Source organism: Geospiza fortis, unplaced genomic scaffold (assembly GCF_000277835.1).
Source record: "Geospiza fortis unplaced genomic scaffold, GeoFor_1.0 scaffold305, whole genome shotgun sequence".
Classification (NCBI taxonomy): domain Eukaryota; kingdom Metazoa; phylum Chordata; class Aves; order Passeriformes; family Thraupidae; genus Geospiza; species Geospiza fortis.
The window spans coordinates 275,067-301,950 of NW_005054604.1; the positions used below are offsets into that span (position 1 = coordinate 275,067).

At 48.3% G+C, this 26,884-nt stretch overlaps 1 protein-coding gene across 1 annotated transcript in view; it reads right to left on the reverse strand.

Moving 5' to 3' along the window:
- GRIK4 (glutamate ionotropic receptor kainate type subunit 4) overlaps positions 1-26,884 on the reverse strand; it is a 200,629-nt gene that overhangs the window by 54,890 nt on the left and 118,855 nt on the right. Inside the window, 4 exon segments of the mRNA XM_031064547.1 lie at positions 3,723-3,901; positions 9,541-9,706; positions 13,535-13,632; positions 21,212-21,376. Of these exon segments, the coding sequence (XP_030920407.1) occupies positions 3,723-3,901; positions 9,541-9,706; positions 13,535-13,632; positions 21,212-21,376 (608 nt within the window).

A 26,884-nucleotide genomic window follows, 5' to 3' on the forward strand; every position in this document is an offset into this window, starting at 1 on the left:
TGCCCACACCAGCCCTGACAAAGCCCCTGCACAGAGGGAAATGACCCAGCTCCAGACCCTGGGAGCATCCCTGCTCCCTCCACGGCATTCTGAGATGGAATTAAGGAATTCCTGCATCCATCCAAGGTGAGCTCTAAGGAAATCACCTGTGGAAAGCAGAAGCTTTTGAACTCCCAGCAGAAAAGCTTTTGAAGCCCTGACACACCCCAGTGGTCCACAATGGTTTGGAAAAGTGAGGTGGCTCCTGCAGCCCCACAGCTCCAGAATCCCTTGGGATGAGGAATTCCATTATGGTTTTAGAGGAAAATAAGGATTTCTGCTTATTTTCTGTGGGGATGCTGCTTTGCTCCTGTTTTGGGGCATAACAAGGGAAAAGAGCAGCTGAGAGCTCCAGGCTTGTCCCTTCCACCACAAACACCATGATGGGGAGAGAGATGCAGGAAAAGCTCCTGGGAGCTGCAGGAAAAGGACAATGAAGCCACTGGTGGCTTTCCAGTTTTATCAGTCAGATTTGGGCTCAAATCCCACAAATTAATGAGCATGGATGAGACCCAGTAACTCAGCCTGCTCTCCAGAACTGAGACAGGGCTGTGCTGGCCACAGAAAGAGAAGAAAACAGGGCAGAACTGTCCAGGGATGCAGAGAGAAGGACACAGAATGTTCCACGGGGATGATCTGTTCTAGAGATCACAGAGCAGATAACTGAAGGCCTTTCCCAAAATTCTCGCTACACAAGGAGCTGGTTGTGGGAACAGATGCTCAGGAAAGTGGGGCATTAATCTGCAGATGCTCCTGGAAGCCTCTGTTCCACTGCCAAGCACAGCTGCTCTCAAATCAAGCTTCCAGACCCTGGCAAAGAGGTTTTCCCAGCAGTCCAGACCACACAGAGGAATGGGAGGCAAGGAGGGAAGGACCAAAGGCAGCACCTCCTGGTGTGAGCCCCTTTTATCCCTCCCAGAAGCTGGGACAACACAGAGTGAGGGAAGGAAAGACAGAAAGAGGCAGCTGGGATTGCACCTCTCCCTTTTCCCGTCTTTTAGCTGTTCCTGTGCAAAGCTGAGGCCACCACCACTGTGCCCAGCCCCTTGGCTGCACATTGTCACCCTGTCCCTCGCCCAGGTGACACAACAGACGCCGCAAAGCCGTTTGCTCCAAGGAGCCCCCCTCATTTTCCACCCCCTCCACGGCAAAACTCGGCACCAATTCCCCCTGCTCATCCCTTCCTGGGGACAGTGCCAATGCCAGCTCTCCCTGTGGGCCACTCTGAGGTCAGAGGTTTGGTTTCAAGGGTAGAAAATGAAGGTGAGCAGCAAAGCAGTGCCTGTCCCGTCCATTCACCCGGCCCTGGCAGCTGGGAGTTGGGAATCTGGGAACAATCCATGAGTCTCCAGCCCATCTGTGGAGGGCGAGGGATGAGAAACTTTGGATTCCTCTCACTGTGCAGGGCTGCTCTCCTGGGACAGAGCCAGCAAACCCACAGAGTGATTTCCTGCTGTGGGATAGGACATGGATCCACCTGATGCTCAGCACCACCATCCCTGGCTCCCAATAAAACACCTCCCAGCCTCCCAAGGTGCAAGAAGTTGCCAGACCAGGAGCTCTTTATTCATTACCCTCCATTCCTACAGTCCTCCGGCTGGAAGAACTGGGTTTGACTGGGAAATGCTGGCGATTCCTGACATTTCTCAGGGGTGGCAGGAGGAGGCTGGAGCTGGGCAGGGAGATGTGGGTGCCTGGAGAGAGCTGCTGGGAGCCTGTGGGAAGTCACTATAGCAACAGAGGAGGGGGACAACCCTCAGCAGCCAGGCAGCAACAGGGGAAAAAGGGGAAAAAAACACACCAAAAAAACCCCACCCTGAGCAGACAACCCCAAAAATTCCGCCAAAATGTCTATTTAGAAATTAAACTGCATGTAATAGAATAAAAATATTTTAGGGGGAGAGGAATGATAAAAACATGTCTGCTGGATGTCATCAGGGGTAAATCTGTCACAGGCAAGGCCTTTGGATGACAAATTCTGTGGCAAAACAGCCAGGACAGGGTGGAAAGCCAGGGGGATCCCAGAGCTTGGATCCTGCCTCCCTTCAGGAATGTGCTTCTTGTTCCCTCCAGGATGTGGGAAACTCTGCTCCATCTGGAGCCACTGCTCAGTTTTGAAGCAGGCTATCAAAACAAGCACTAGAAACTGCAGCCAGAGACCATTTAAAAATAAACAGGACTAAAATAAAATCTCGGTTAATAAGACAATAAAAAGAAAAAAGAAGGAAAAAGTTAGACACATAATGGGAGGGGAAAATGGAGTCACAAGAGTCATTTCAGAGAGCTGAGCAGTCCTTCACAGCTCTTGGATGGCAACACCACTTGTGGAGAGCAAACACATCCCCTCAGAGCAATTCAACCACCACTTGCACAGATCCAGCCCTGGAAATCCCATCAATGGCAATTCCCCTCTGGGCAGAGCCCATTCCAAGCACTGCTGTGGGAATTTTCACATTTCAGTTGATGCTTTAAATTTTAGCTTGCATATTTTTCAGGTTCTGTGCTGCTTCAGTGTGAAGTTCTGAGCTTCATATTAGGGGATGGTGAGCTCTGTGCACAGAGCAGGGAGACAAAACAATTCCTGCTCCAGCTGGGCACCAAGGACAAATGATCCAAATCTCAGCCCAAGAGCACAAACCCCGTGGGCTGGAGAGAGAAAAACAAGCAGGGTGGGACTGGCTGGGCTAAAGCTGGAATGGGACAATGAACTGCAAGGTGCAAATGGAGCAGAACTGATCAAAGGGAGAGACCCCGGGAGCGGTCGGGGATTTTGGGGCCATTTTGGGTCATCTTGGGTTCATTTTGTGACCATTTGGGTTCATCTTGGGTTCATTTTGGGACCATTTTGGGTTCATCTAGGGTTCATTTTGGGACCATTTTGGTTCATCTTGGGTGCAGCCCTGCCTGGGCTCTTGTGCTGCCCAAGGTGCATCCATTGAGGGCTTTTAATAAATCCCTGCTTTATTCTTTAGCTTTGTCTAATCTCTGCTCTAGGCCAGCCTTACAAGGCATCACAAGATCCCACAGAAGCTGGCTGGGGGGATGATTTCAGAAGGCTGAACAATTGCTTTGTTAAGCTATACTATATTATATTAGGGCTCTATATTATATATAGTTCTATATTAGAACTATATCATACTAAACAGATATTAAAGAAGAACCTACAACTGTCTCTGACAGCCATGACACAGCTTTGACTGTGTATTAATTGGTCAGTCAATATCAACAGCCATCATCAGAGTCCAATTAACAAATCACTTTGGGCAAACAATCTCCATAACACATTCCACACGCGCCAAACCACAGGAGCAGCAATTGAGATAAGAATTGTTTTTTCTTTGTCTGAGTTTTCTCACTGCTTTCCCCAGAAGAAATCCTTGGGCACGCTGTGCCTGCTGCTCCCTGTGCATCTCACCTTCTGCAGGATGGTGTGGGACATGGAGGCGTTGGCATGGACGATGATGGTGGCTTTGACTGTATTAATTGGTCAATCAACATAAACAACCATCACCAGAGTCCAAGTAACAAATCAATTGGGTAAACAATCTCCATAATGCATTCCACGTGTGCCAAACAACAGGACCAGCAAGTAGAGCTAAGAATTGTTTTCTTTTTGTCTCTGAGCTTTCTCACTCAGAGAAATCCTTGGGCAAGCTGTGCCTGCTGCTCCCTGTGCATCTCACCTTCTGCAGGATGGTGTGGGACATGGAGGCGTTGGCATGGACGATGATGGTGGCTGTCTTGTCATCCCGGATCTCCTTCAGGAGCGGGGTGGGGTCCCGGCTGTCGTCCAGCATCCGCACCGACAGCGTGTCCTTGGAGATGAGGAACTGCCGCAGCAGCTTCTCCAGGTTTAAAAGGCCTTGGGAGGAAAGAGAGAAAAAGGACAGAGCCCTGTGAGTTGGAGGCTTGGTTCTCCCGTGGGACACGGTGATCCATGGCAGGATGCATTCCTGAAGTTCTGGGTCTGGGCACTGCAAAGGAGAGGATTCAGTGCTTGGTGCAGCAGGGAATGAAAAATGATGGAGTTATTATTTTTCCAGTTATTCCACCTGTTCCCCAGAAAAAGAGAGGGGAAGAAAAGGATTTGGGGCTCAATTCTGGGTCCAGCAAGGAATGAGAAATATTGGAGCTATTCCAGCTGTTCCTCAGGAAAAGGAAAAGGAAAGGAAAGGATAGGATAGGATTTGGGGCTCAATTCTGGGTCCAACAGAATATTGGAGCTATTCCATCTGTTCCCCAGAAAAAAAAAAGAAAGTGGAAAGGATTTAGGAGTCATTGCTTGGTCCAGCAGGGAAGGAGAAGTGATGGAGCTATTCCAACTCCTCTCCAGGAAAAAAAAGTGGTCTCAACCCCCCTCTTGGGAAGAGATAAGACCTTCAATACAAGGTCTCCATTATGCCCCTGCATGTGGGATTGTCCTGGTTACTGGAGGATTATTCCTCCCCCTCAGCCTTTGCATTTCCAGCTCCCAAATTAAGTACCCGGGAAGGTGCAGCTTTTTTGGAGCTTTTGGAGCTTTCTGATGGGTAGCTGCTCTCTTCCAAGGGGATGAGAAGCTCTGCTGAGAGTTGGAGGTCACTGCAAAAATACAACATTAAAAAATCGTGACAAAAATAAGGATGGGCACGTCAAGGGCTCCTTCCAACACAGCTGCCTTGAAGCCTAATAAGATGTCAAAACTCCTGCTGCAGATTTTGTTAGTCAAGAAAGCAGCTTTGATAGAGCCTCTCTTGTCTCCAGCTGCTGAGTTTCATCAAGAAATAACCTCCTGCCAAGTTTGATTGACCAGAGGAACCAGCAGATGGATTCATCAGCAAGACACAGACAGCATAGCCACACATCCCATCCCCTCAGGAAGACAACCCCAAAAGAGGGGGGAAACAGAGCTGGAGAAACAGAACTATCAGCAGGATCACAGCCCAGCTGGCAGAGAGGCAAATTAACCCTCAAGTCAGAGTTTTACTCTTAACCTGACTTATTTTTGGCTGCATGAATCCACTCATTCCCCAGCAGGTCGGGAGGCAGGGAAGGGTCACAGTGGGATGGGATCAGTGCTGGAGCTCTGCTCTCAAGGACTGCCAGCACTTCACCAGGGAACAAAGCAGGGCAGGAAAAGGGACACGTCCAAGATGAGGAGCCTCTCCTTCCCAGGGAGAGGTTTAAAGCACTCTGAGTTTGCTCTGAGCTCCTGGCAATGCCCTTGCCTCTCCCCTTTTCTCTGGGTACAGTAGGAGCACAGCAAGGGGTTATAAAACAGCTGTGCCAGGACTTTTCTGGGTCACATCAGCTCCTTCTTCTTCCTCACCAGGCAGAGAACTCGCTCTGCTTACAGCACACAGGGACCTCACCTGAACGCTTCTTTTGTCTTCCAACCCAGGTGAACAGTAAGTTGTCCCTAAGCCCTCCATTTGACCCTTGAGGATGTGGAAAGGTTTCTTTTCACCTCATTCCACATCTGCAGGGGACCAGACAGGCTGCTGGAAATCACAGCCCTGACACTACCAAGTTTGCTTGCAGCTCATCCCAGCAAACTCTGCTGCTGTGAAGCCCAGGAAAAATTTTTCTAAAGCTCATCAGGCACAGAGAGGAAGAAGGGGAACCAGGAGAATAAAAAAAATAAAAAAATAAAAGGAATCATTTGATCTCCACCTTCAGCTCGAGGAAATTATCATTTCCAGCACATTAGTTCCTACCTGTAGCCACATCCAGCCTCCTGCTTGCAGCTGCTCTTGCTGCGTGCAGGGAAGTCTCTATTGTGCAGAGATTCCCCTTTGTTTGATGCTGAGAGGATGTGAGACTCTTGCTGCTGCTGCTGCTGCCAGACTGGCACTTCACAGGGATGTGAACCCCACAAAGGCTTGCAGACTCCTCCTAGCACCTTTGAAGTACCAAAGTGAGGACAGAGAGGCTGCACAGGCACCTGCTGCTCAAACACTCCCATGGGGAGCTCTGAGAGAGGTTCAGCCTGGCCTGTGGCAAGTCCTGACCTTGATTATTTGATTTTTCCTCATGCAAACATCCGGAGCTGGATGGAGCAGCCTCACTCCTGAGCTCTCAGCCGCAGAGATGCTCTGGGAAGGAGGAGAGGCAGGAGCTGGAGCATTCCTGGAGTGCCACATCCCTGTTTAATGACCCTGCTGATGGAGGAGCTGCTCCTGGGAAGGAGAGGCAGGAGCTGGGGCTCTCCTGGAATTAAAACACATCCCTGTTTAGGGCTCCTGCTGATGGAGGAGCTGCAGGGCTGCTGATGGTTCCACTCCTGGACATGGATGGTTGGGAAGGGAACATTCCCATCATCCAGCTTTGCTTTCAATCCCAAAATGTTGCTTCAAACATCTCCCTGACTGTTTGAATTTTTAAAACCAGTATTTTAAAAAAAGGACCAAGGATGTGCACAAGGCCTTGGACCTCAGTGCCCTGGTCACCCTTCCCAAGCACTGGCTGTTATTCCCTCCCCCCAGGCAATCAGAGAAGTTCCTAAAAAGTCCATTCACTCCTCTAATTGCCTTTTTGGGTTAAGATTTCTGTGAAACCACACAAAACCTTCCAGAGCAGTTCCCAAACCAGCTAAATCTTGAACAGCACAGAGAAACTGAGTCAGATACTCTCATTCTATCCACCAAACCGAGTCACACAAATCTCATTTTACATTTTACATTCCCCGGGGCGTTGCACTTAAGCTGGCCCAAGTTCTTTGGCTTTCAGGGTCATTTTCTGCTCCTGCCAGGGGAAATCACAGCCAGTCCCCAGAGGAAGGATGTGACAGGGTGAGTGTGGCAGGGCAGGGCCCAGGGGTCCCATCACACAGCCTCACACTTAAACCAAAGCAGCTCCAGCTTGCCCCTCCTGGGATATAAATAACAACATCCCTCAAAACAGCATTTCCTCACTGATGAGCAGGCAGCTCTTATGCTCCCCTCAGCTGCCTCAAGGGAACCTTCCAAAAGCCTGAAATGCCTCCAGTTAGTTGTTTTAAGGACTGTGCTTAGGAGCAGTGCGTGTCCTAAGGGAAAATCAGGGTTTGTGCTGCTACATGAAGCTCAATTAAGCCTTGTCTGTGCTCTGTTACAGTCAGGGCGTGTTGGGCTTCAAGCCTGGCTCAGATCAGCTCCTTGCTGAGCACAAAGAACTGGGAGGATGAAAGGTTCCTGTCCCACTGCTTCCCTGGGTCTGGGAAGGACTCAGCACATCCTAAATATTGAGTTATCCAGCAGCACCAGAGTGAAATAAATTGGATTGCTTCAGGTAAGAGGGTTTGATCCAGCTAAATAAAAATCATATTAATCATATTAATTCCAGTGGGAGACTCCTGGCCCAGGAGCAGGGCAGGGGTGCAGAGCCCTGAGCCTCCTGCACGGCAGCTGAGAAAACCTAATTATCTTTGCTTCCCTTCTTGCTTAAGGTTGAGGTTAGACAATGAAAAATTCCAGCTCTGGGAGTGATGTGGGAGACCATTTGCATGATTTTAATTGCATCATTTTGAGCCAGGGCCTTTCCTGGGGTGGATGTGAGCACTGCTCACTGCGAGTGATTTACTGACCCACCTCAGCCTGCTGCCCTGGGGGCACAGAAAGCACAAAGAGGAGCTAAAAACATTTCTGTTCCTTGGGTCCCTGTGCAGGAATCTTCCATCACCTGCTGCTTCTGGGGAGTTTGCTAACTGGGAATGGTGCTGGCCAAGTCAGAGAGCAGCGTTCCTGTCACCTTGTTCTTCCAAGTTTTTCTAAGTTTACATCCTTGTAATGAACTTTCTTGCGCAGTTTTATGTAAATAATTATTGTTTTGCATTCTTTTCTGGAGGAGGAGAAATTTGATGGGCTGTTGGTTTGTCCAGTGCCATTGGAGAGGTGGCACTGTCACCCTCCAATCCATTGTCACTTTTGGAAATCTATAAATGTTGGAGTCAGAAAATAAACTTCCCTTCTTTTTACCTTGGAGGTTCTGTCGTGAGTGTCGTTTTATTTCGTGTCCTGTAGTGACACAATCCCAAAGCTGTCCCTGCACCCAGGGGCCTTTCCAAAGCCCCTCTTCCAGGCTGCTGTGGCTGGCAAACCCCAGAGCTGCTGTGGCCACCCCAAATCTGCTGCATGGTGACCTCAGAAAGCACAGGGCACACTGAGCTCGGGGGTGCTGAGCCTGCTCCTGCCACAGCAGGAGCTCTGCAGGGATGGAGATGGCCCTGTCAAGGTGGAGATGGCCCTGATGGGATAGATATGGCTCTGCTGAGGGTGGATCTGGCCCTGAGAAGGATCTGGCTCTGCTGAAGTGGATCTGACCCTGCTGAGGTGGATATGGCCCTGCTGAGGTGGAGATGGCCCTGCCGAGGGTGGATCTGGCCCTGCTGAGGTGGATCTGGCCCTGCTGAGAGTGGACATGGCCCTGCACAGATGGATCTGGCCCTGCTGAGGTGGAGATGGCACGGAGATGAATCTGGCCCTGCTGAGGTGGATCTGGCCCTGCTGAGGAGGAGATGGCCCTGCCCAGGCGGAAGGTCCATCGCCCACACGCACAGTCCCCAGCAGATGCAGGCTGCAGAGCCCAGGAGGATGCACTGTGCTGACTGTTACTCAAATCCCACTTTTAGGCCACAGACTGCACGTGGCTTTGGGCAAGCCACATTTCAAAGTGCTTCACTTGCCTAAAAATAACCTCCAGAAACAGGCCTACGCCTTTCTTAAATTTTTTTTTCTTTTCTTATCCAAAGCCCCATCTGTGGAAGCAAAACACTCTTCAGATGGGCAAACAGAAGGCAGGATCATCTCTACCTATCCCCTTTCCTCCTCTGAAAAATTCCTTCACTGACGCCGGCAGGGGGCTATTTAGAGACCACAAACGGGACGGGGCTGCTGTGGAACGTGCCTTGAGCTGTTTTATTTTCCAGCATCAGCCTCATTCCATGGTTGTGACAATGGGAAGATGCCAGCAGCTCACATCCCAGGCAGCAGACTCAGAACTTAATGTCAGAACTCACTTTATAAGTTTTTTGACCAATCACACAAAGCAAAAGCATATTGACAGTAGTTCTATCCAATCACTATAAGCACAGGTACCTTTGGTTAAAGCAATGCTTGCTTATTTTGAATACAATACCTGCTTGTGAGCCTTAATACACAATGCACAGAGCTCCATTACTAAGCTTCGACCTTCCTAATATCTCACTAGATAAACTTGTCTGTAGCTTAGAGAGTTATTCTAGATGAGCGTTAATACACAGACCATTGTTCTATCTGTTCTTGCTTTTCTACAGTTTAAATAATTTTTCTGCTGACCAATCTCATGGCTGCTGCTTAGCTCTAATCACAGTTCTGCTGTCTCTGAGGCCTGCCTTTTGCAGCTTTCCCAAAACCCTCTGATTTTGCGGGTTCCCACACTCCATGGGGCACCAGGGTGGAGAAACTGGAGTGGAAAAGCTGCTCTGAGCAGAGACATGAGGAGCTGGGACCTTCTCCAGCCAGCAAAAAGGAGATGAAGCAGAGGGGCAAGCAAACCAAGACTTACATTCAGCTTTGGCACAGATGAGGCAGGCAGTGGTGCAGTTAAAGAAATTCAGGATTCCTGCCACGGCCACGCTGATGTCGGTGTTGCTGGGGTGCAGGTTGAGGGTGGTGAACCTCTGGAGCTGCAGCTTCAGGAACTCCTCTGGAGCCACTTTGAAGTGAGGAACCTGAGCGCGGGGAGGAGGAAAGAAAATATAATTAAAGAGGAAGTAGAAATGAAAACAAGTAAATCTGCGATAAAGGGCCTGTGGTGTGAAGCACACAGCAGGCAGAAAGTGGAATATCCCAATAAAACTGCACCAGCAGCACTGGAGTCAAGAGGGGAGGGTGGGACTCGTGCAGCAGCGGAGGAAAATTATTATCACAGCAACAAAAACCACAGGAAGGAGCGGGGCAGGAAGAGTCTTGCTGAGCCACTCAGAGAAAGCCATCAGGGACTGTGATTACAGCACAGGAAACCTTCCCTGTGAGCTCAGCCTAATTAGCTGGGGCACTAATTGTGGCTGGGCCCAGCCTCCATTGGGGGAGGATGCTGTGCAGGGACACAGGGATCATCCAGGGCCCTGAACCCAGCCCTGCCTGCATGGAGGTGCCACCAGGTAATTAATTAGCAGAGATGGAGGCAAGAACGAGATGATCCCGCACTGGTGAGGCTGGGCAGGGGAGGAACAGCACAGCAGCCAGAAGCTTTGGGCATTTCTGACCAGACAGGGCTGGGAGCACCAGGGCTGGGCTTGTGATGGATGCAGCAGAGCAGCAGCTGGAGCAGGATGTGCTCCAGGGGGAATTTTGGGAGCTGGGAAGCCCCAGGGCTCAATCTGAGGGAGCTCTGCTGCACATGCTGCAGGCTGCAGCCACATTTCTCCTCACAGAGAAAAGCAAGGCACAATTCTTCCCAAGAATATTCCTGGGTTTCACATTCTCTGAACCCCAGAGAAAGAAAAAAACAATTCTTATCTCATTTGCTGCGCCTGTGTTGTGCCAAAGTAGAATCCAACATGGAGATTTACCCAGAGTGATGGTGTTTTGTTTCCTTGTCCTATCAGGGTGTGTGTGTGTCAGGACTGTTAGGACAGTCATGAGATTCTGGGCGGCTGAGTTGAGTGCTTGGCAGATTCAGTTTAGATGTAATGTAATATAGTTGGGAAGGATGAAAGTTTGACAAGAGAGTCTCACAGATCTGTGTGCTTGGCAGAAAGATTTTTAAATGTAGAGTCTGATGAAGGAATAGAGATGGAAGCGAGTTTTGATGTAGAAGGAAAGAATTGCTGAGCCAATCTTGCTGGATAGCCAAGGAGCCAAAGGGTATGTTATGTTAGTTAGAAGGGGTTTTTATGGCTTAGAGCAAAGGACAAACCCACCCCAAACAAGGAGATGTTTTTACCAAGCAGAAAGAGAGCACAGGCAAACAAGGCAGCAAATGTGGCAAGTAGAAAAAAGGTCTCAGAATTTTCCACTGCAAGAAAGCGGAAAAACAACTTCGAAACTGTAATGTACTGACTTTTAGTGATTGGAGAACAGTAACATGAATATGGTAATTACAGTAGTTATGATAGGCTAGAGGTAAAAGAAAAGGTATAAATTGGTTCTACTGTATGAAGATGCTCAGCAAAGAAAAGTATAGAATGCATTTGTAACCAAAATAAATGTATTTAATGCATTGTAACCAAAAGAAAAGTCTATAATGCATTGTAACCAAAATAAATGTATTTAATGCATTGTAACCAAAAGAAAAGTCTATAATGCATTGTAACCAAAGCCAAAGGGTCTCCAGGCCTGCCTGCAGCTGGAGCTGACAGCTGTGGGCTCAGCTCTGTCACCCACCACCCTCGACTGCTGTAACACCTTGGATACAACAAACTGCATTTTCAAGAGCCCCTGGAGTCCCACATCCCTCACTTCGACTCTCACATAACATAGTATAGAATAATATGGTATAATAAAGTAATTTATTAGCCTTCTGATAAGATGGAGTCCTCCTCATCATTCCTCCCTGCAGAAACAAAGCAGAGCGGGGATGGAGCAGCCGGACAGACACACAGACCGAGCCCAGACACTGCAGGCTCAGCCAGATAAAGAGAGGCAATCTTGTTTTCCTTCTGCCAGGTGAATTATTCTGGAAGAAACAGAAGCCGGAGGAAGGGAAACATCTGCCACAGCTTTGTTAGCAGCGTGTCAGGTCCTCTGTGCCTCCTTCCGAAGCCATCAGCCCCTGGCTCCCTCCTCTCCCCTCCTGGGAGCGCCCATTAGCAGCTCCTGAAGGCTGCTGTAGTGACAGCAGGAGCTGCTGGTTAGCAGGGGGAAGTTAAGCAGTAATAAGCTGCTATCTGCCTCGATTCCAGCCCGCAGCCCTCACCCAGGGAGGGAGAGGTGGATTTCCATAACCAGAGCAGACAGGGCACCTCCTGATCTCTGCTGGGAGGGATCCACAACAGCCTGGGACTCAGAGATGCAGAGACAGGGGAAGGAATCCAGCAGCACATCGGCTCCCAGGGCTGAGCACAGCCTGTTCAGCCCCTGCCTTCATCCCAGGAACCCTCCTCTCCTTTCCAGGAGCTCTGTCCCATTGCAAATCCCCTTTCTGGACAGAGGGAAATGGGATTCTTGTGTGGGAGGAATCCACAGAGCACCCAGGGCTAACACAGCCTTGTTCAGTGTTCAGTCCCTGCCTTCATCCCAGGAACCCTCCTCTCCTTTCCAGGAGCTCTGTCCCATTGCAAATCCCCTTTCTGGACAGAGAAAAAGGGATTTTTGTGTAGAAGGAACCCACACAGCACCCAGGGCTGAGCACAGCCCTTTTCAGTCCCTGCCTTCATCCCAGGAACCCTCCTCTCCTTTCCAGGAGCTCTGCCCCAGCGCAATCCCCTTTTGGGACAAGAGGAAAGGGATTCTTGTGTGGAAGGAATCCACAAAACACAAAACATATCAGCCCTGCCTTCATCCCAGGAACCCTCCTCTCCTTTCCAGGAGCTCTGCCCCAGTGCAATTCCCCTTTCATGGACATTCTTTGGGCATGAGGGGGTTAACACAGGACAGGTTCATCCCCCAGAACATCAGTCCCCCCAGTGCTTGCCTGGGGACACTGCTCCCTGTCCCTGAGGGGTGGCTGCAGGCACAGGCGGCTCTGCCTGGGCTCTGATGCTCCTGGCATGTAAATCCCACAGAATTCCTGCAGGTTTACACCTCATGGAGAGAACCAAACACCTCAGGAGGGCACCAGCACTCACCTGTCCTTCCTGCAGAAAAAAAAAAAAATAAATCAGGAGCCTCAGATCAGAGACTCAGAATGAATCTGAATTTCAGAGTAAAACCACTTGCAGGGTTGCCTTTCCTGGCATGGAGCACATGTCCAGGGCATTCAGCAAGAGAAAACACTACAAAACACCCCCAGGAGACCCCTCCTGCTGCAGCCCCGTGCTTCAGGGCTGGAGGATCCCTCCCCTCCCTTCCTACCCCCAGGAACAACAACCAGCACTCATTTGTGAATGCAAATTATTTACAGTGCTCAGTGCCAGCCTCCTCTGTTGGAAGGCTGAGCTCCAGAGAGAGCCACTAAATGGCTGAGAGATGTTATCTGCCTTTAAAGGGATGAACTGTGAGAAGAAAACTCAATTTCTTCTCCAGAGTGCAGAGCCAGATCCGTGTAGGAAGGTTCAAGGCTTATAAAATATTAAATCCAGCACATAGCCTGGACAGAGATTAAAAAAAGGGGTTGAACTGGATGGAAGAGCAGTAAACATAAAGCTCCCCGAGAATGTGCACAAAGCCACAGCAGGAGATTTGGGTTTGCATCCAGCAGGGTGAGCTTTGGGCTTTGCAGCCCTCAGTGGGGATGTGGGGATGAATGTGAGGAGCAAAAGGGGGTGCAGAGAGGAAAAGGGAGGCAGAAAGAGGCAGCAGAGGGAAAAGGAAGACATTCCAAAGGTCTGTGCGTTGGGAGGAGGGTGACCAACCACGCTGCCCACTCTGACATCACAAAGGGATTTCCCACTCACCTCTTTCTCCCCGCAGATGTTGCTGATGATGGAGCTGGAGGCTGGGCTGGAGGAAGGTCCCAGGACTCCCACCACGCCTTTGGGGAGAATCTGGCACACTGTGGGCAGCAGAGAGAGGGAACAGAGCTCAGAATCCATCCCAAATTCCAGCAGACAGCCGTGCTCACCTCAGGAAGGACACAGCATCATCTCCTTCACACAGCACCCTCTGTGCCATTTCCATCCCCCAAATCCCTTTATTCCCCCCAGGGTGCTGTCACCCTGCCTGTGGAACTCTCAGTCTTCTCCCAGCCTTTTAAAAGCCCACCTAAACTCTCCCCAAAACCCCAAAATTTTCATCTCTGACCCCTTTATGTCCCCAGGACAGAAACATGAACTAAACTTTATGGAAAGATGCTAAACACAGCATTGACCCGGCTTTAAAGCACCAAACAGACTTGCAGCAATTCCTCCCCTCATCTTTGCAGAGTTCAGTGGTACAAACAAGGATTTCATTGCTGGTTTTCATTTGTTTTGTGCTGTTTTCTTCCTGGCAGTAGTTAAATCTTCTGGCTCCCTGCCACCAAGGTGAGCAGAGCCATAAAAAACACCGGACAAACTGAAGTTCAATCTCTTCCTGGGTTAAACTGCAAGGCTTTTTTTTGGTCCTTTTAATTCACAGCACAAATCCAGCTGAATTTCCCTGCCAGGAGCAGCCCAGCTGGTGTCACCTCCCTGCTACCATCCCCATCACTCAGAACCTTTCCTGCAGAGCAGGAAAAACCTCGTGAGCAGGAGGGGAGAGCCCCTCATGCCTCAATCCCCGAGCTCCAAAAGCCTCCTGAGAGCTGACCTGCATCAGCATCCTCACACACTCAGCTTTTCCCCTGACAAAACCACGTTTGCTCAACTGGAATCTTTCTGAACACAAAGGAGGCACCAAAAGGGAGAAAAGAGGCACCAAAACTCTTATGAGTTCTGGCCAGGGCAAGCTCACAACGTTTCTGTGTGTGAAAACCAAACCTCTGCATTACAAAGCTGAGATTTCAGCTCCCATCACTATCAAACCTGCCTCTTCCCCTGGCTTGCACCTCAGAACAACTCTTGTGAGGGTTGTGAAGAGGTATTTGAGCTGGAAAAATTCAAATCTGAACATGTTTTTGGTTTTTTTTTTTTTGGTAGTAAAGCGAATTCGTCGTCAAAAGTGCTGGGCTACAGATCAGGGATGGGGTTTTAGTGACTTCAAGTCTTTAAATCAAGGCTGGAAGGGGAATAAAAGCTCACTGTGCTTGGGGTGGTGCTAGAACAGCAAGTTTGGGGTTGAGTTTGGGGTTTGGGGAGTGAAAATCTACGGTCTCAAGTTTTCCCAGAGAGGCTGTGGCTGCCCCTGCATCCCTGGAAGTGCCCAAGGCTTGGAGCATCCCGGAGGTTGTCCCTGCCCGTGGCAGGAGGTGGAACAAGATGATCTTTAAGGTTATTGCCAATCCAAACCATGCTGTGATCTCTGGCCTTACGCTCCTCCACAGCCTGGAAAACGAGGCCCAAATCTCATTTCCTTTGTCACTTTGGGGAATTGGTTTTGCTTCTCTTTTGAAGGAAAAACTCCTTATCCTCCCTGCTGATTGCTCCAACTTCTTACAGAAAGTGCTCATGAAATGCAAACATCTCCTCTTGGGTTTTGCTTCCTCCTCAGCTCCCTCTCCCTCCAACAACTCAGTCTCCCATGGAGGGATATTTTTCTGCAGCATCTTCAAAGGAATCCAGGGCTTGCTTTTCCTCCGTGCTTAAAAAATTTACAGGCACTTAAACCTCTCCAGAAGATCCTTTTAAATCAGGAGCACCAGCCTGAAAGCCTCAGCAGCACTCATCAGTGCCTCTCAGCTCTGCCATTCAGCATCCATGAGGAAGGAGCTGCTCCAAGCCCTCCCTTTCTCACAGGTCACCAGGACAAAATTCCTGGGGAAAAATTTCCTTGTGCCGTGCAGGGGCAAAGTTTGGGGAGTGATTTTCTTCTGGTGCCTGCTAGCAAGAACAAAAAGTGGGTTAAGTAGCCATAGCAACAGGGTTGCAACAACTGGAGGAAGAAAAAGACCTGGCTTATCACTACCAGGGGGAAACATCCACAAAAATGAAGGGAAATGAATGGAAACAAAGTGGAGGCGCCTGAGGCAAAGGTTTTGAGCACGTTTGGAAAGCCTCTCTTGTAATCCAAGCACGTTTCCTGTTTCAGAGCATTACCTGGTGCTGTCAGGTTCCACAGGGACAAAAGGCTCGACCTTGCTGCTGCCATGGGCATCCACACAAGCACTTGCAGGATGTGGAAATGTTGGTCCTGTATCCAAAATCCATCCAGGAATCCCAGGGACTGTAGCTATGGATAATTCCAGACTCCTGCTGCTCCAATCCCCTCACACTCCAACACCACAAAAGCTGAGGGCTGTGCAGGGCCCTTTGGGAGCTCAGAGTTTCTGCTCCAATTTTGATGCTGTTTAGAATTCGGGGTCTCAAAAGTGCTGGAATCAAAGTGGCATCACTTTAGGAACCTCTTAACCACTGACCATCCTGGATCAGGTGTGTGCTCAGGGCACAGGGCAGTGCCCAAGCATTTCCACGAGTGTATTTTGGAATAAAACCCACATTTGGGCACTTGGGATACAGCAGGATATTTTTTAAAGGAAGGCAGAGCTGCAAACTTATTTTTGAACATGAAAAAGCACAACAAATGAGGAGCTCTTGGTGATAAATGTATTCACATCCCCTCAGACGTGGCCAGAGTGCCTTTCTCTTCCTGAGATCTGGATCAGGTGTGTGCTCAGGGCACGGGGACCCTCCTTTTGTACAGCAGGGCAGTGCCCAACCATTTCCCTGGGTGAATTTGGGAATGAAACCCAGATCCGGGCACTTGGGACACAACAAGATATTTTTTAAAGGAAGGCAGCGCTGCAAACTTGTTTTTGTACATGAAAAAGCACCACAAACGAGGAGCTCTTGGTGATAAATGTATTCACATCCCCTCAGACACAGCCAGAGTGCCTTTCTCTTCCTGAGATCCCAGGAAAACATTTCCATGAATCCTGCCCTGTTCAAAGCAGGGCTGAAAGGTCCCTCCAGAGAGAGGAGCCACCCCTGGGGCAGCATCATCTCATTCAGAGCACACAGATACCTGAGCAGGGCTTCAAACAGAACACACAGAAGATTCCTGGTTATAATTCAAAATAAACCAGCAGGGAAAGTGTGGAAACACATCAGGGGCTCCCTGTCTGCAAAACACAGCCGAGATCTCCAGAGACAGGGACTGGCCACGGGATTCTGAGAGAGAAAACACCAAGTGCATAAAGAAAAGGCGTTCTGGAGATGCTCCTGGAGCATCCCTTGTGCTTCCTGACAGGAACCTGCCGCCAGAGAGGGCTGGAGAGGCTGGGGATGCCCTGGAAGTGTCCAAGGATAGGTCAGACAGGGTTTGGAGCAAGCTGGGATAGTGGAAAATGTCCCTGCTCGTGGCAAGGGGAGGAACAAAATGATCCTTAAGGTCCCTTCCAACCCCAACCATTCCATGATTCTCTGATAACCACAGCAGGCTGAAAATGAAACATGAATAAATAATTTATGTCCCAAAATAGTGGGACAGGTAAAAAAACCACATTGGAGCCAACACCACTGAAAGGACCCTTTGGAAGGGCACTTTGAAATATCCATTGTGTGGATAAATCAAAATCTCCAATTCTCCAGCTGCTGCCTGACCCGCCCCGGATTTTCTCTTCTTATTTTTGAGAATCTTGAAAACTTCCCTGAAGGTGAAGAGGGGAAAAGGAAAGGGGGAAAGGGAAAGGGGGAAAGGGAAAGGGGGAAAAGGAAAGGGAGAAAAGGAAAGGGGGAAAGGAAAAGGGGGAAAGGGAACCCAAAATAACAACAGCAAAACTCTTTTACCTACTCAGCTCTGATTGAATTTGAATTTTGGGAGCAAATACAAGAGAAAAGGGGAAAAAGTGCAGATTTTGGAAAGAAAGGAATTCAGATGGAGAGCTGGATCCAGGCTGGAAGTGGCAGCAGCAGTTGCAGAGCACAGATCAAATTCCAGAAGAGTTTCCAGCCTCCCTGAGGGATTTAGGAAACCAGCAAAATGTGTTTATTTTGGGAGATTGGTTACTTTAACTGGATTCACAACAAAGAGGAGCTTAAAAGGCTGAGGAGGCCAGAGGGGACAGGGTGACAAGCAGGGAAATCTGCCCTGCCCAGACATCAAAAGGAACAAGGTGGTTTAGATAAAGACATGATTAAACAAGTCACTCTGGAGCTGCACAAAAGGAGCTGGAACATCAAACACAAAGAGAGAACCGGTTTTCCTTGAAACAGCAAAAAAAAAAATAAAGGTTCTGCTCACAACTTCTCATTGAAACCTCCTTAAAATCACACAGGAACAGCCAAAGTTTGTGTTCATTCATACCTAAGGCTGGAATAGCAAACCAGGCATGAATGTGATGGATTGACTGGGATTTTACCTGCTGGAGTAGCTCAGATTTTGGGGGGGTCTCTTACATTAAAACCCTTGAGTCAGTCAGAAGGGAAAATGGGAGAAAAGCAGTGTCAGAAAAAAAAATTAAAAATAAAATATAATATATAAAAAATAAAGTAAAAATAAAGCAAAAATAAAAATAAAGTAAAAATAAAATAAAATAAAATAAAAATAAAATAAAAATAAAATAAAAATAAAAAATAAAATAAAATAAAATAAAATAAAATAAAATAAAATAAAATAAAATAAAATAAAAATAAATAAAAATAAAAATAACCCTGGCTCCCCCAAATAAAATCCCTTACTCCCCAAAATTCTTCCTCTTCCTGTATATGGAGTATGTGGTGTAATCCCAGCACTCCCAGATCTGTCAGCTAAGCATGGAGCTGTGATATTTAAGAGTGAATCAAGGAGTGTGAAATGTGAGAACAGTATTAAACAGCTGTAAACAGCTTTGCAGTCACAGGTTAAAACATCTCAACAGTTTTTATTAATATTGTGTGTCATAACAAAACCCAGCAACGTATGGAAGCATTTGAAAGCCATGAAAGCCTTGAAATTTAAGTTTGGGGATCTGATTTTCCTCTGCCACCAGGATAAATCAAGAATAACATCAGTGACATTAATAGCAGAGCCATACAGAATCCAGATTATTTCTTTTCTAAGAAAAGCTCCCAGACGTTTTTTTCCCCTCTGAAGGAAAGGCAAATAACACACTGCAAAATTCACTAAAATCAAGTCAATTTGCTGCAATTTCTACTCTAAAAATCCAAGTAAATGAAACAAAGAAAATCACCCCAAGGTGAAAACTGGAAATGGGAGATGCCTCTTCCTCACTTGCCCTTTTTCCAATTTCTCCCCAAACACAACATTTGCTGAAACCAACAATTTCTTGCATCACATTTCATTGTCAGCCAATTAATATTCCTCTGCTGGAGAAACCTTCCAGGAGAAGAATTCCTGAGCAGTGTCACAGGCTGAAAATGAAGCAGAAATCCTTCTGGTGATCCTTACAGCAGCTCTGGGGTCACTGCAATCGAGTCTGTTGCCCAAAAACAAAGCTACTGGCCAGGAATGCTGCTGCAAGCAGTATATTTATGAGGAAAGAACAAAAATTGGGGTAAAAATGCCACTTTTGGATGCTCAGAGAAGCCGTGGCTGCCCCTGGAAGTGTCCAAGGCCAGCTTGGGGTGGAGCTGGGTGAGCTTAAAGTCCCTCCCAACCCATTCCAGTTTGGGATTCTGGCAATTCCCATCTTTTCTGCAAGGTCTGGCCAACTAAATTGAATCTTTATTGGTCTGGCCAGATAAATTGGGTTTTAATTGGTCTGGCCAGATAAATTGGATCTGCCCTAATGCTGTGCCAAGTTAGGGGGCAAGAGTGGACAACAGAGATGGGGAAACCCAGGAAAATATTTAAAAACGGAGGAGGGCTGGGTGCAGGTGCCTGAGCTGGGCTCAGTCTGGGCTGCCTGACGGGTGACAGGCTCTATAAATAGAGCCCAGGTTCTTGCTGAGATCTCTTTATTAACTGCACGCTTCTATAAATGGAGCAAAGGCTGGTGCAGGAAATGAAGGAGCGATGTGCTGGTCCCACAGCCCAATGGAGCTGCTCTGCCAGCTCACCCGGAGATCCCTGAGCAGAAAAGCCACCAAAACTCCAGGAAAAACCCAGCCAACCCTGCCACGCTTTTTGGGGATAAGCCTGCAGATCACACAGTCATGGAGTGCAGAATCATTAGGAAACGAGTCTAAAATCCAGATTATTTAAAATTATTCCTCCAGCTTTCTCCAGCCAACTGGTAATAAAAAAATTATAGCACTCCCTTGAACTCTAAAATGATTTTAAAAGGAGGATTTCCTATTCCAAAGGGTTTTTCCTCTTACAGGAAAAAAAATATATCAGAGACCTTTAGGGTTCCTTTCAAACTGTGGGACAGTGACCCTCAATTTATTTTTTATTCACCAGTATAAAACTGGCATATTGGAACATCCAGAGGAACAACCCTAATAAAGAACAGCTTCATCCAGGGACTTGAAAGTGTCATGGGAAATCTGCTGCTCTTTGGAAATCAGCTCTTCTTCATCCTCATGATTTCAAACATCACTTGAGGAACTTCACTTGGTGTAAATAAATCTGCTGCCAATCTCAAGCTCCAGGAAGAGCTGCTATGTTTGCTGACACACAGGGTTTTAAAAACAACTTAATTGCACCCAACTTGCCCGAGAGTCTCTTGTTTGCTCACCATTAAGCTCTTGACAAAGGATCAGCATTACCCCTGTTTATTGACAGGCAGATTAAAGGAAATTATTTGTCCCAAGCCACTGAGTGGTGTCAAAGCTTACGGGGGGCAGGGATTCTCTCAGTCCATGCCTGAGCTTGCACCAGCACATTTCATTCATCTCAAATGAAAACTGCTCAGTGCAAGGACCAGGGATGGGTTTTTCTCTCTGTTCCTCTTTGACTGCCACAAAATCACAAGTCCAGAGTGCCAGATGGCTCCTAGGAGGAGACCTGGGCTCTCTGAGGATGCCTCAGGTTTTATATTTTATATATTTTATATATATTTTATATAGGGTTTTCTATATTTTATATTCTGTGCTGCTTTAGTGTGCGGGTCTGGGTTCACATCAGGGCATGTTGAGCTCTGTGCACAGAGCAGGGAGACAAAACAATTCCTGCTCCAGCTGGGCACCAAGGACAAATGATCCAAATCTCAGCCCAGGAGCACAAACACCGTGGGCTGGAGAGAGAAAAACAAGCAGGGTGGGACTGCCTGGGCTAAAGCTGGAATGGGACAATGAACTGCAAGGTGCAAATGGAGCAGAACTGATCCCAGGGAGAGACCCCGGGAGTGCTCGGGGATTTTGGGACCATTTTGGGTCACCTTGGGTTCATTTTGGGACCATTTTTGGGTTCACCTTGGGACCATTTAGTTCATCTTGGGTTCACCCTGGGTTCATTTTGGAACCATTTTGGTTCATCTTGTGACCATTTTGGGTTCATTTTGGGACCATTTTGTGACCATTTTGGTTCACCTTGGGTGCAGCCCTGGCTGGGCTCTTGTGCTGCCCAAGGTGCATCCATGGAGGAGATCCTTTGAATAAATCCCTGCTTTATTCTTTAACTCCTCCAGCCTCTGCTCTAGGCCAGCCTTCCCAAGGCACCCCAGGGGCGGTACTCACTGGTCTCAGCTGTCTCGTACTCGCTGTCCCTCAGCAGCTCGAAGATGTCCACCTCCACCCTGGCCTTGCCCGCCCGCTCGGGCGCGCGGTTGATGCGGTTCTTGGCCAGGGTGATGGAGAGCCTCTCCCCTCTGCTGCACTCCATGGGGTCATCCAGGATGGCAGCTGTGGGGGAAAAGGTGTAGGCACGGGTTAGGTTTGGGATCTGCACTCCCCTCCCCGTCCCCATGATGCCTTAAGGTTGAGCTTTCACATTTCCCACATTCTGCACTGCATTGGTGTGTGACTCTGAGCTCCATACAAAGTGTCAGCAGCTCTCCTCACAGCTCAGTCCCACAGAACAATCCTTGTCCAGACCCAGAACCAAGGACACCGCTGCAGCTTCAGCCCAAAAAGTGCAAACAACAGAGAACTGAGCAACAAACAACAGAAAATTGAACAACAGAGAGCAAACTGGGACTGCATAACCTGAGCTGGAATTGGACAATTAACCCCAATATGAAAATGGACCAAAATTTATAAAAGTGTGAAAACTCGTGACTCAGAGTCCATTTTGGGTGTAGCCATGGCTGGGCTCTTGTACTGCACAAGATGTATCCTTAAAACCTTTTTAATAAATCCCTGCTTTATTCCTTGAACTCTGCCCAGCCCCTGTTCCAGGTATCCTCTCCAGCATCACCCACACTCCTGATCCCTGCAGGAGCTCTGTTTGTGCTCCTGTCACCACCAGAGCTGCCACATCCCCCTTCCCACACGCGGCCTTTCCCGCTGCTTCTCCCACTCCCCAGGCCCTGCCAGACAGGTGGGTGGTGAAATCTCTGGAGAGAAATCTCTGTTTTACCTGCTGGAATGCCACAGCACAGCCACCCACACTGCCAGGCTGCCAGCACCCACTGCCACACAGGCTGGCTGCTCCCAGAGAGGCACATCCAGCTGCCCAACCCTAAAAAACCCAGATCCAGGAGCTGCCTCGCATCCTAACAAAGGCAGAACGTCCCCAAAAACCCTGGGATGGTTCCTTTAGGGTGCTGAGGAGCTGGAATATTTCAGGAAGCAGCCCTGGGTGGGGAAGGACAAATATTTTTCAAACAGAAGGCACTTGAACTCAGCTCCTGGGGCTGCCCACTCAGATCTGTGGAGGCAGAGGGAGGTGGGGAGGGGAATCACCTTTGTTTTTTTTGGAGGGAAGACAAAAAAGGATTCAGGGGTGGAGCATTCAGGCCAGAATTTGATGAGGAGCTGGCATCCCAGTGGGTTTATCCTTGCTAGCAGGAGGTGCCCCCCAGAACACAGATTTTGCATTTTATTTGGGGGAGAGCAGTGCTGCTGTTAAAAAAATCACCAATTCTTCTCTTCCCTCCCCAAAATATCCCTCCACAGGGAGAGGTGCCCTTCAGCACTGCTCAGGAGCTGAGGGGAAGGAAAAGGGGAAGGAAAAGGGAAGGAAAAAAAGGGAAGGAAAAGGAAGGAAAAAAAGGGAAGGGAAAGGAAGGAAAAAAAGGGAAGGAAAGGGAAGGAAAAGGGAAGGAAAAGGGAAGGAAAAAAGGGAAGGAAAAGGGAAGGAAAAAAGGGAAGGAAAAGGGAAGGGAAAAAAGGGAAGGAAAAGGGAAGGGAAAAAAGGGAAGGAAAAGGGAAGGAAAAGGGGAAGGAAATGGGAAGGAAAAGGGGAAGGAAAAGGGAAGGAAATGGGGAAGGAAAAGGGAAGGAAATGGGGAAGGAAAAGGGGAAGGAAATGGGGAAGGAAAAGGGGAAGGAAATGGGGAAGGAAAAGGGGAAGGAAAAGGGGAAGGAAAAGGGAAGGAAAGGTCCTTGTGCTGCAGCAGGTTTGGGTTTTTTGGTTTGGGGTTTTTTTTTGGTAGGGAAAAACATAATTGAGCTGGGAAGTGAAATAAAGCCCATCAGGGGCATCCCCTGAGTCTCAAGAGCAAGGCACGAAGGACACGGAGGTCTGGAAGGCAGAGCTGGCTGGGACCAGAGCAGCACAGGGGTGCTGAGCTGGGACTGAAGGACCCACAGAGGCATCTGGGCTGTGCCTCAAGCTCCTCATTGCCACCACAGAGCCCCCAGCACAGCCCAGACCAACCTGGCTGGAAACCAGGCTCCTTTGCTTTGGTTTTCCTGCCCCTAAGACTTTGGCCCAGCCTGATTTCAGCCCCTCTTCCTCTCAGGGCTCTTCTCCCAGCCTCACCTGCTCATCCCAGGGGGATCTTTCCTCTCCTCGTCCCAGCCCTGCAAGCCCAAAGCTGCTCCACACCAGCCTGATTCACTTCATATCCTGAAAACACTCAACAATTCCTTCTTTTCCTATCTTTTCCCAGTTTTATGGGAGTTAAATTGAGTTCATCTTAATCTCATTATGCCACAAAAAGGGTTGTGCTTTCCTCCAAGGCCAGGAGAAGGGGTTTTAGGATATTAACATGGCTGATGACTTCTTTTAATTAGAACAAAGCTGGCAGAGCAATTTGCCACAAACTCCGCTTTTCCAGGAGAGAAGCAGAGGAGAAAGTTCTTGTAGAAACTTTTCCTGCAGCCCTGCTCCCAGGGAAGGGTAAATCCACGATGAGCATCACCAAATGCAGCTCCTGCTCAGGTGCTGACTCTGTGAAATGAAAGATCAGCAGTGGGGGAGTGGATGTCAGCATCCTCAGATTCATTAGTTTCTAATTTAAAGCTTCAAAATCACTAAATTGGGGAATGTTTTTCAAGTATTTTCCTAATTGGCAGCTTTCAAACAAAATCCACTTCTACTAATGCACAGCTAAGTGATTTTTAAGTATAAAAATAGTCAAAACCAAAGCAGTTGGAAGAGTTTCCTCAAGCCAGCTAAGCAAAAAAAGTTTACACGGAGCTTTTTAAAATTACTATTCATTTTCTAGTCTTATTTTTTAAAATCTTGAAAATTTCCCTGAAGGTGAAGAAGGAAAAGGAAGGAAAAGGAAGGGGGAAAAAAGGGAGGAAAAAAGGGAGGAAAAAGGGGAGGAAAAAGGGGAGGGAAAAGGGACCCAGAATAACAGCAAAACTCTTTCACCCACTCAGCTCTGATTGAATTTGAATTTTGGGAGCAAATGCAAGAGAAAAGGGAAAAAGTGGAGGTTTTGGAAAGGAATTCAGATGGAGAGCTGGATCCAGGCTGGAAGTGGCAGCAGCAGTTGCAGAACCCAGATCAAATTCCAGAGGAGTTTCCAGCCTCCCTGTGGGATTTGGGAAACCAACAAAATGTGCTCATTTTGGGAGACTGGTTACTTTAACTAAATATTAAACCAGCCCCCAGCACTAGGGAGGTAATGAGGCTGAACTAATCTTTATTTATTAAAGCTGGAGGATGAAAAAAGGTCATTTAATGTTTCAAAAAGGTTGGTTTTAAAGCTTCATGGCTCGGGACACTGTGCCAAAGCTCATCTAGTAGTGGCATCATTAAGTATGAAGGAAAATCTTTCTAGAAATTCCCTTTCATCTCTTCCTGTCTATTAAACAGGGGGAGATGCATCAAGTAAATCTTTAATCCTGAAGACTTACAGCAAAGTCTTTGAACTTGGTTGCCCTCAAAAATCACTTCTGTCTTCCCCATCGTGATAAATGTCACCAGTCTAGACTGCTGCTCCATGAATGATGAGAAAAATGTTGCAGAGGGAGCCAGGAGCACCTGGACCTGCAGTGCCTGGCTCAGGGCTGCTCAGGATTTCCCAGGCACTGAGCGAAGCCACCAGGGCTGAGCTTTTCTCAGGAAGAGCTTCTCTTCCCGTGGGATGTTCCAATTCTGACAGGAAAAACATCCCTTGTACCGTAATAATTAGCTTTTTATTCCATTTACTCAGGTTTCGCATGCAATTAACAGATTCCCATGCAATTAACACAAAATCCAGGCCCCAGAAGCGCCAAACCAGAGTTGATCCCTTTGGAGTAGCTGGGTAATAATCAATCAAGGTTCAAGCAACAAGTGACTTGCACTGCAAATCTCCACCAGCCACATTTCAAAGGCAATGCTCAGAGTTAAGGATTTAACAGCAAGAAGCAGGAAAAATAAAGGTGTAATTGGGAGCCAGAGAAATGCAAGGGATGGGATGGCGCCTTCTGAGAAAAGCAGAACTTAGTGACTGTCCTGCAGGGATTTTTCAGCCCTCAGGGATGGGGGTGAGGAGGAATCGGTGATATCTGCTGGGGCAGGAGCTGGGAAAAGAGGAATTGGAGCTCTCTGCTGAGGAAGGAGCTGGGAAAAGAGGAATTGGAGCTCTCTGCTGAGGAAGGAGCTGGGAAAAGAGGAATTGGAGCTCTCTGCTGAGCCAGAAGCTGGGAAAAGAGGGATTGGAGCTCTCTGCTGAGGCAGGAGCTGCACAAGGATCTCCCTGTGGCTTCCCCAAGCCCACACGGGATTGGACCATCAGCCCTTCCAGCCCTGAGCACAGCCAGCTGTGGCAGCAGATGCTCAACCCCTTCTGCCTCTTCCTTACAGGGGGAGGAAGGCCATCCATTCCTCACCCCCAGACATCCATTCCTCACCCCCACACCTCCATTTATCAACCCCAGACATCCATTTCTCAACCCCCACATGCCCATTTCTCCACCCCACCCCGTCCATTTCTCAGCCCACCCAGCTCAGCTGTGCCTCTCTGCGCCACAGCAGTGACACAGGCAGGGCTGTCCCTGGTGTGCCCCCGAGCTGGTGAGACACAGCCACCCTCTGAGGCGGTGCCCAGCCCAGCCAGCTCCTGAGCAGCCCCAGCTGGCCCCAAGCAGGGCTGAGGAGCAGAGAGGCTCCATCCTGCATCCCCCGAGGCTCTGCCTGCCCCAGCCAGGCTCCCAGCATATGCACTCTGACAGGCTGAGCCCACTGTGAGCCAGCTCCAGCAGAGCTCCCCAGCCCGTGATTCATCCCAAATCTAATGAAATCACATTTTTATAACAATAACAGGGAACAGACGCCACTGCAAGGATTACACACAGCCACAACAAACTGTGTGCAGCTGACCTTTCCCCTTCCCCTTTTCCTTCAAGGCTTTTTTTTTTAATTTACATTTTCTCAGATGCTTTTCATGCCTTTGAGATGGAAAGTCATATTCAGAAACACGATTTCCATCTCAAGGCATCTCTTGAAAATGCAGATTTAACACAGCACTGGCTTGGTAAACAGGATATTTCACTGTTCATAACCTGTCCCTCCAAGTGAAAAACACATAAAGGTACCTGTAATATTTCCTAAATGTCCCAAGTGACAGGTTAAGATCACACCTACAACCTCTTCTGATTTATGCTGTAAACACAGCCACACAATCAGTGAGGCTGGGAAAAACCTCTGGGATTATTAAATCCAACCTGTGCCCAGAGCTCTGAGTGCCACCTCCAGTCCTTCCCTGGACTCCTCCAGGGCTGGACACTCCAAACCTCCCTGGGCAGCCCCTGCCAGTGCATCACAACTCCTTGAGTGAAGAAATATTCCCCCCTGAGCCATTCCCTCTCCTCCTGTCCCTGTCCCTGGGAGCAGATCCCAAATCCCCTCTGGCTGTCCCCTGTGGAATTTGCAGGGAACCCTGACAAGGGAAGAGATGAAAATCTCGACTCCGTGTTTCAGAAGGCTGATTTGTTATTTTATGATCTATATGATATTAAAAGAAAATTATAGATTGAAACTCTACTAAAGAATTATATAGATTATATACATTAAATATATAATATATA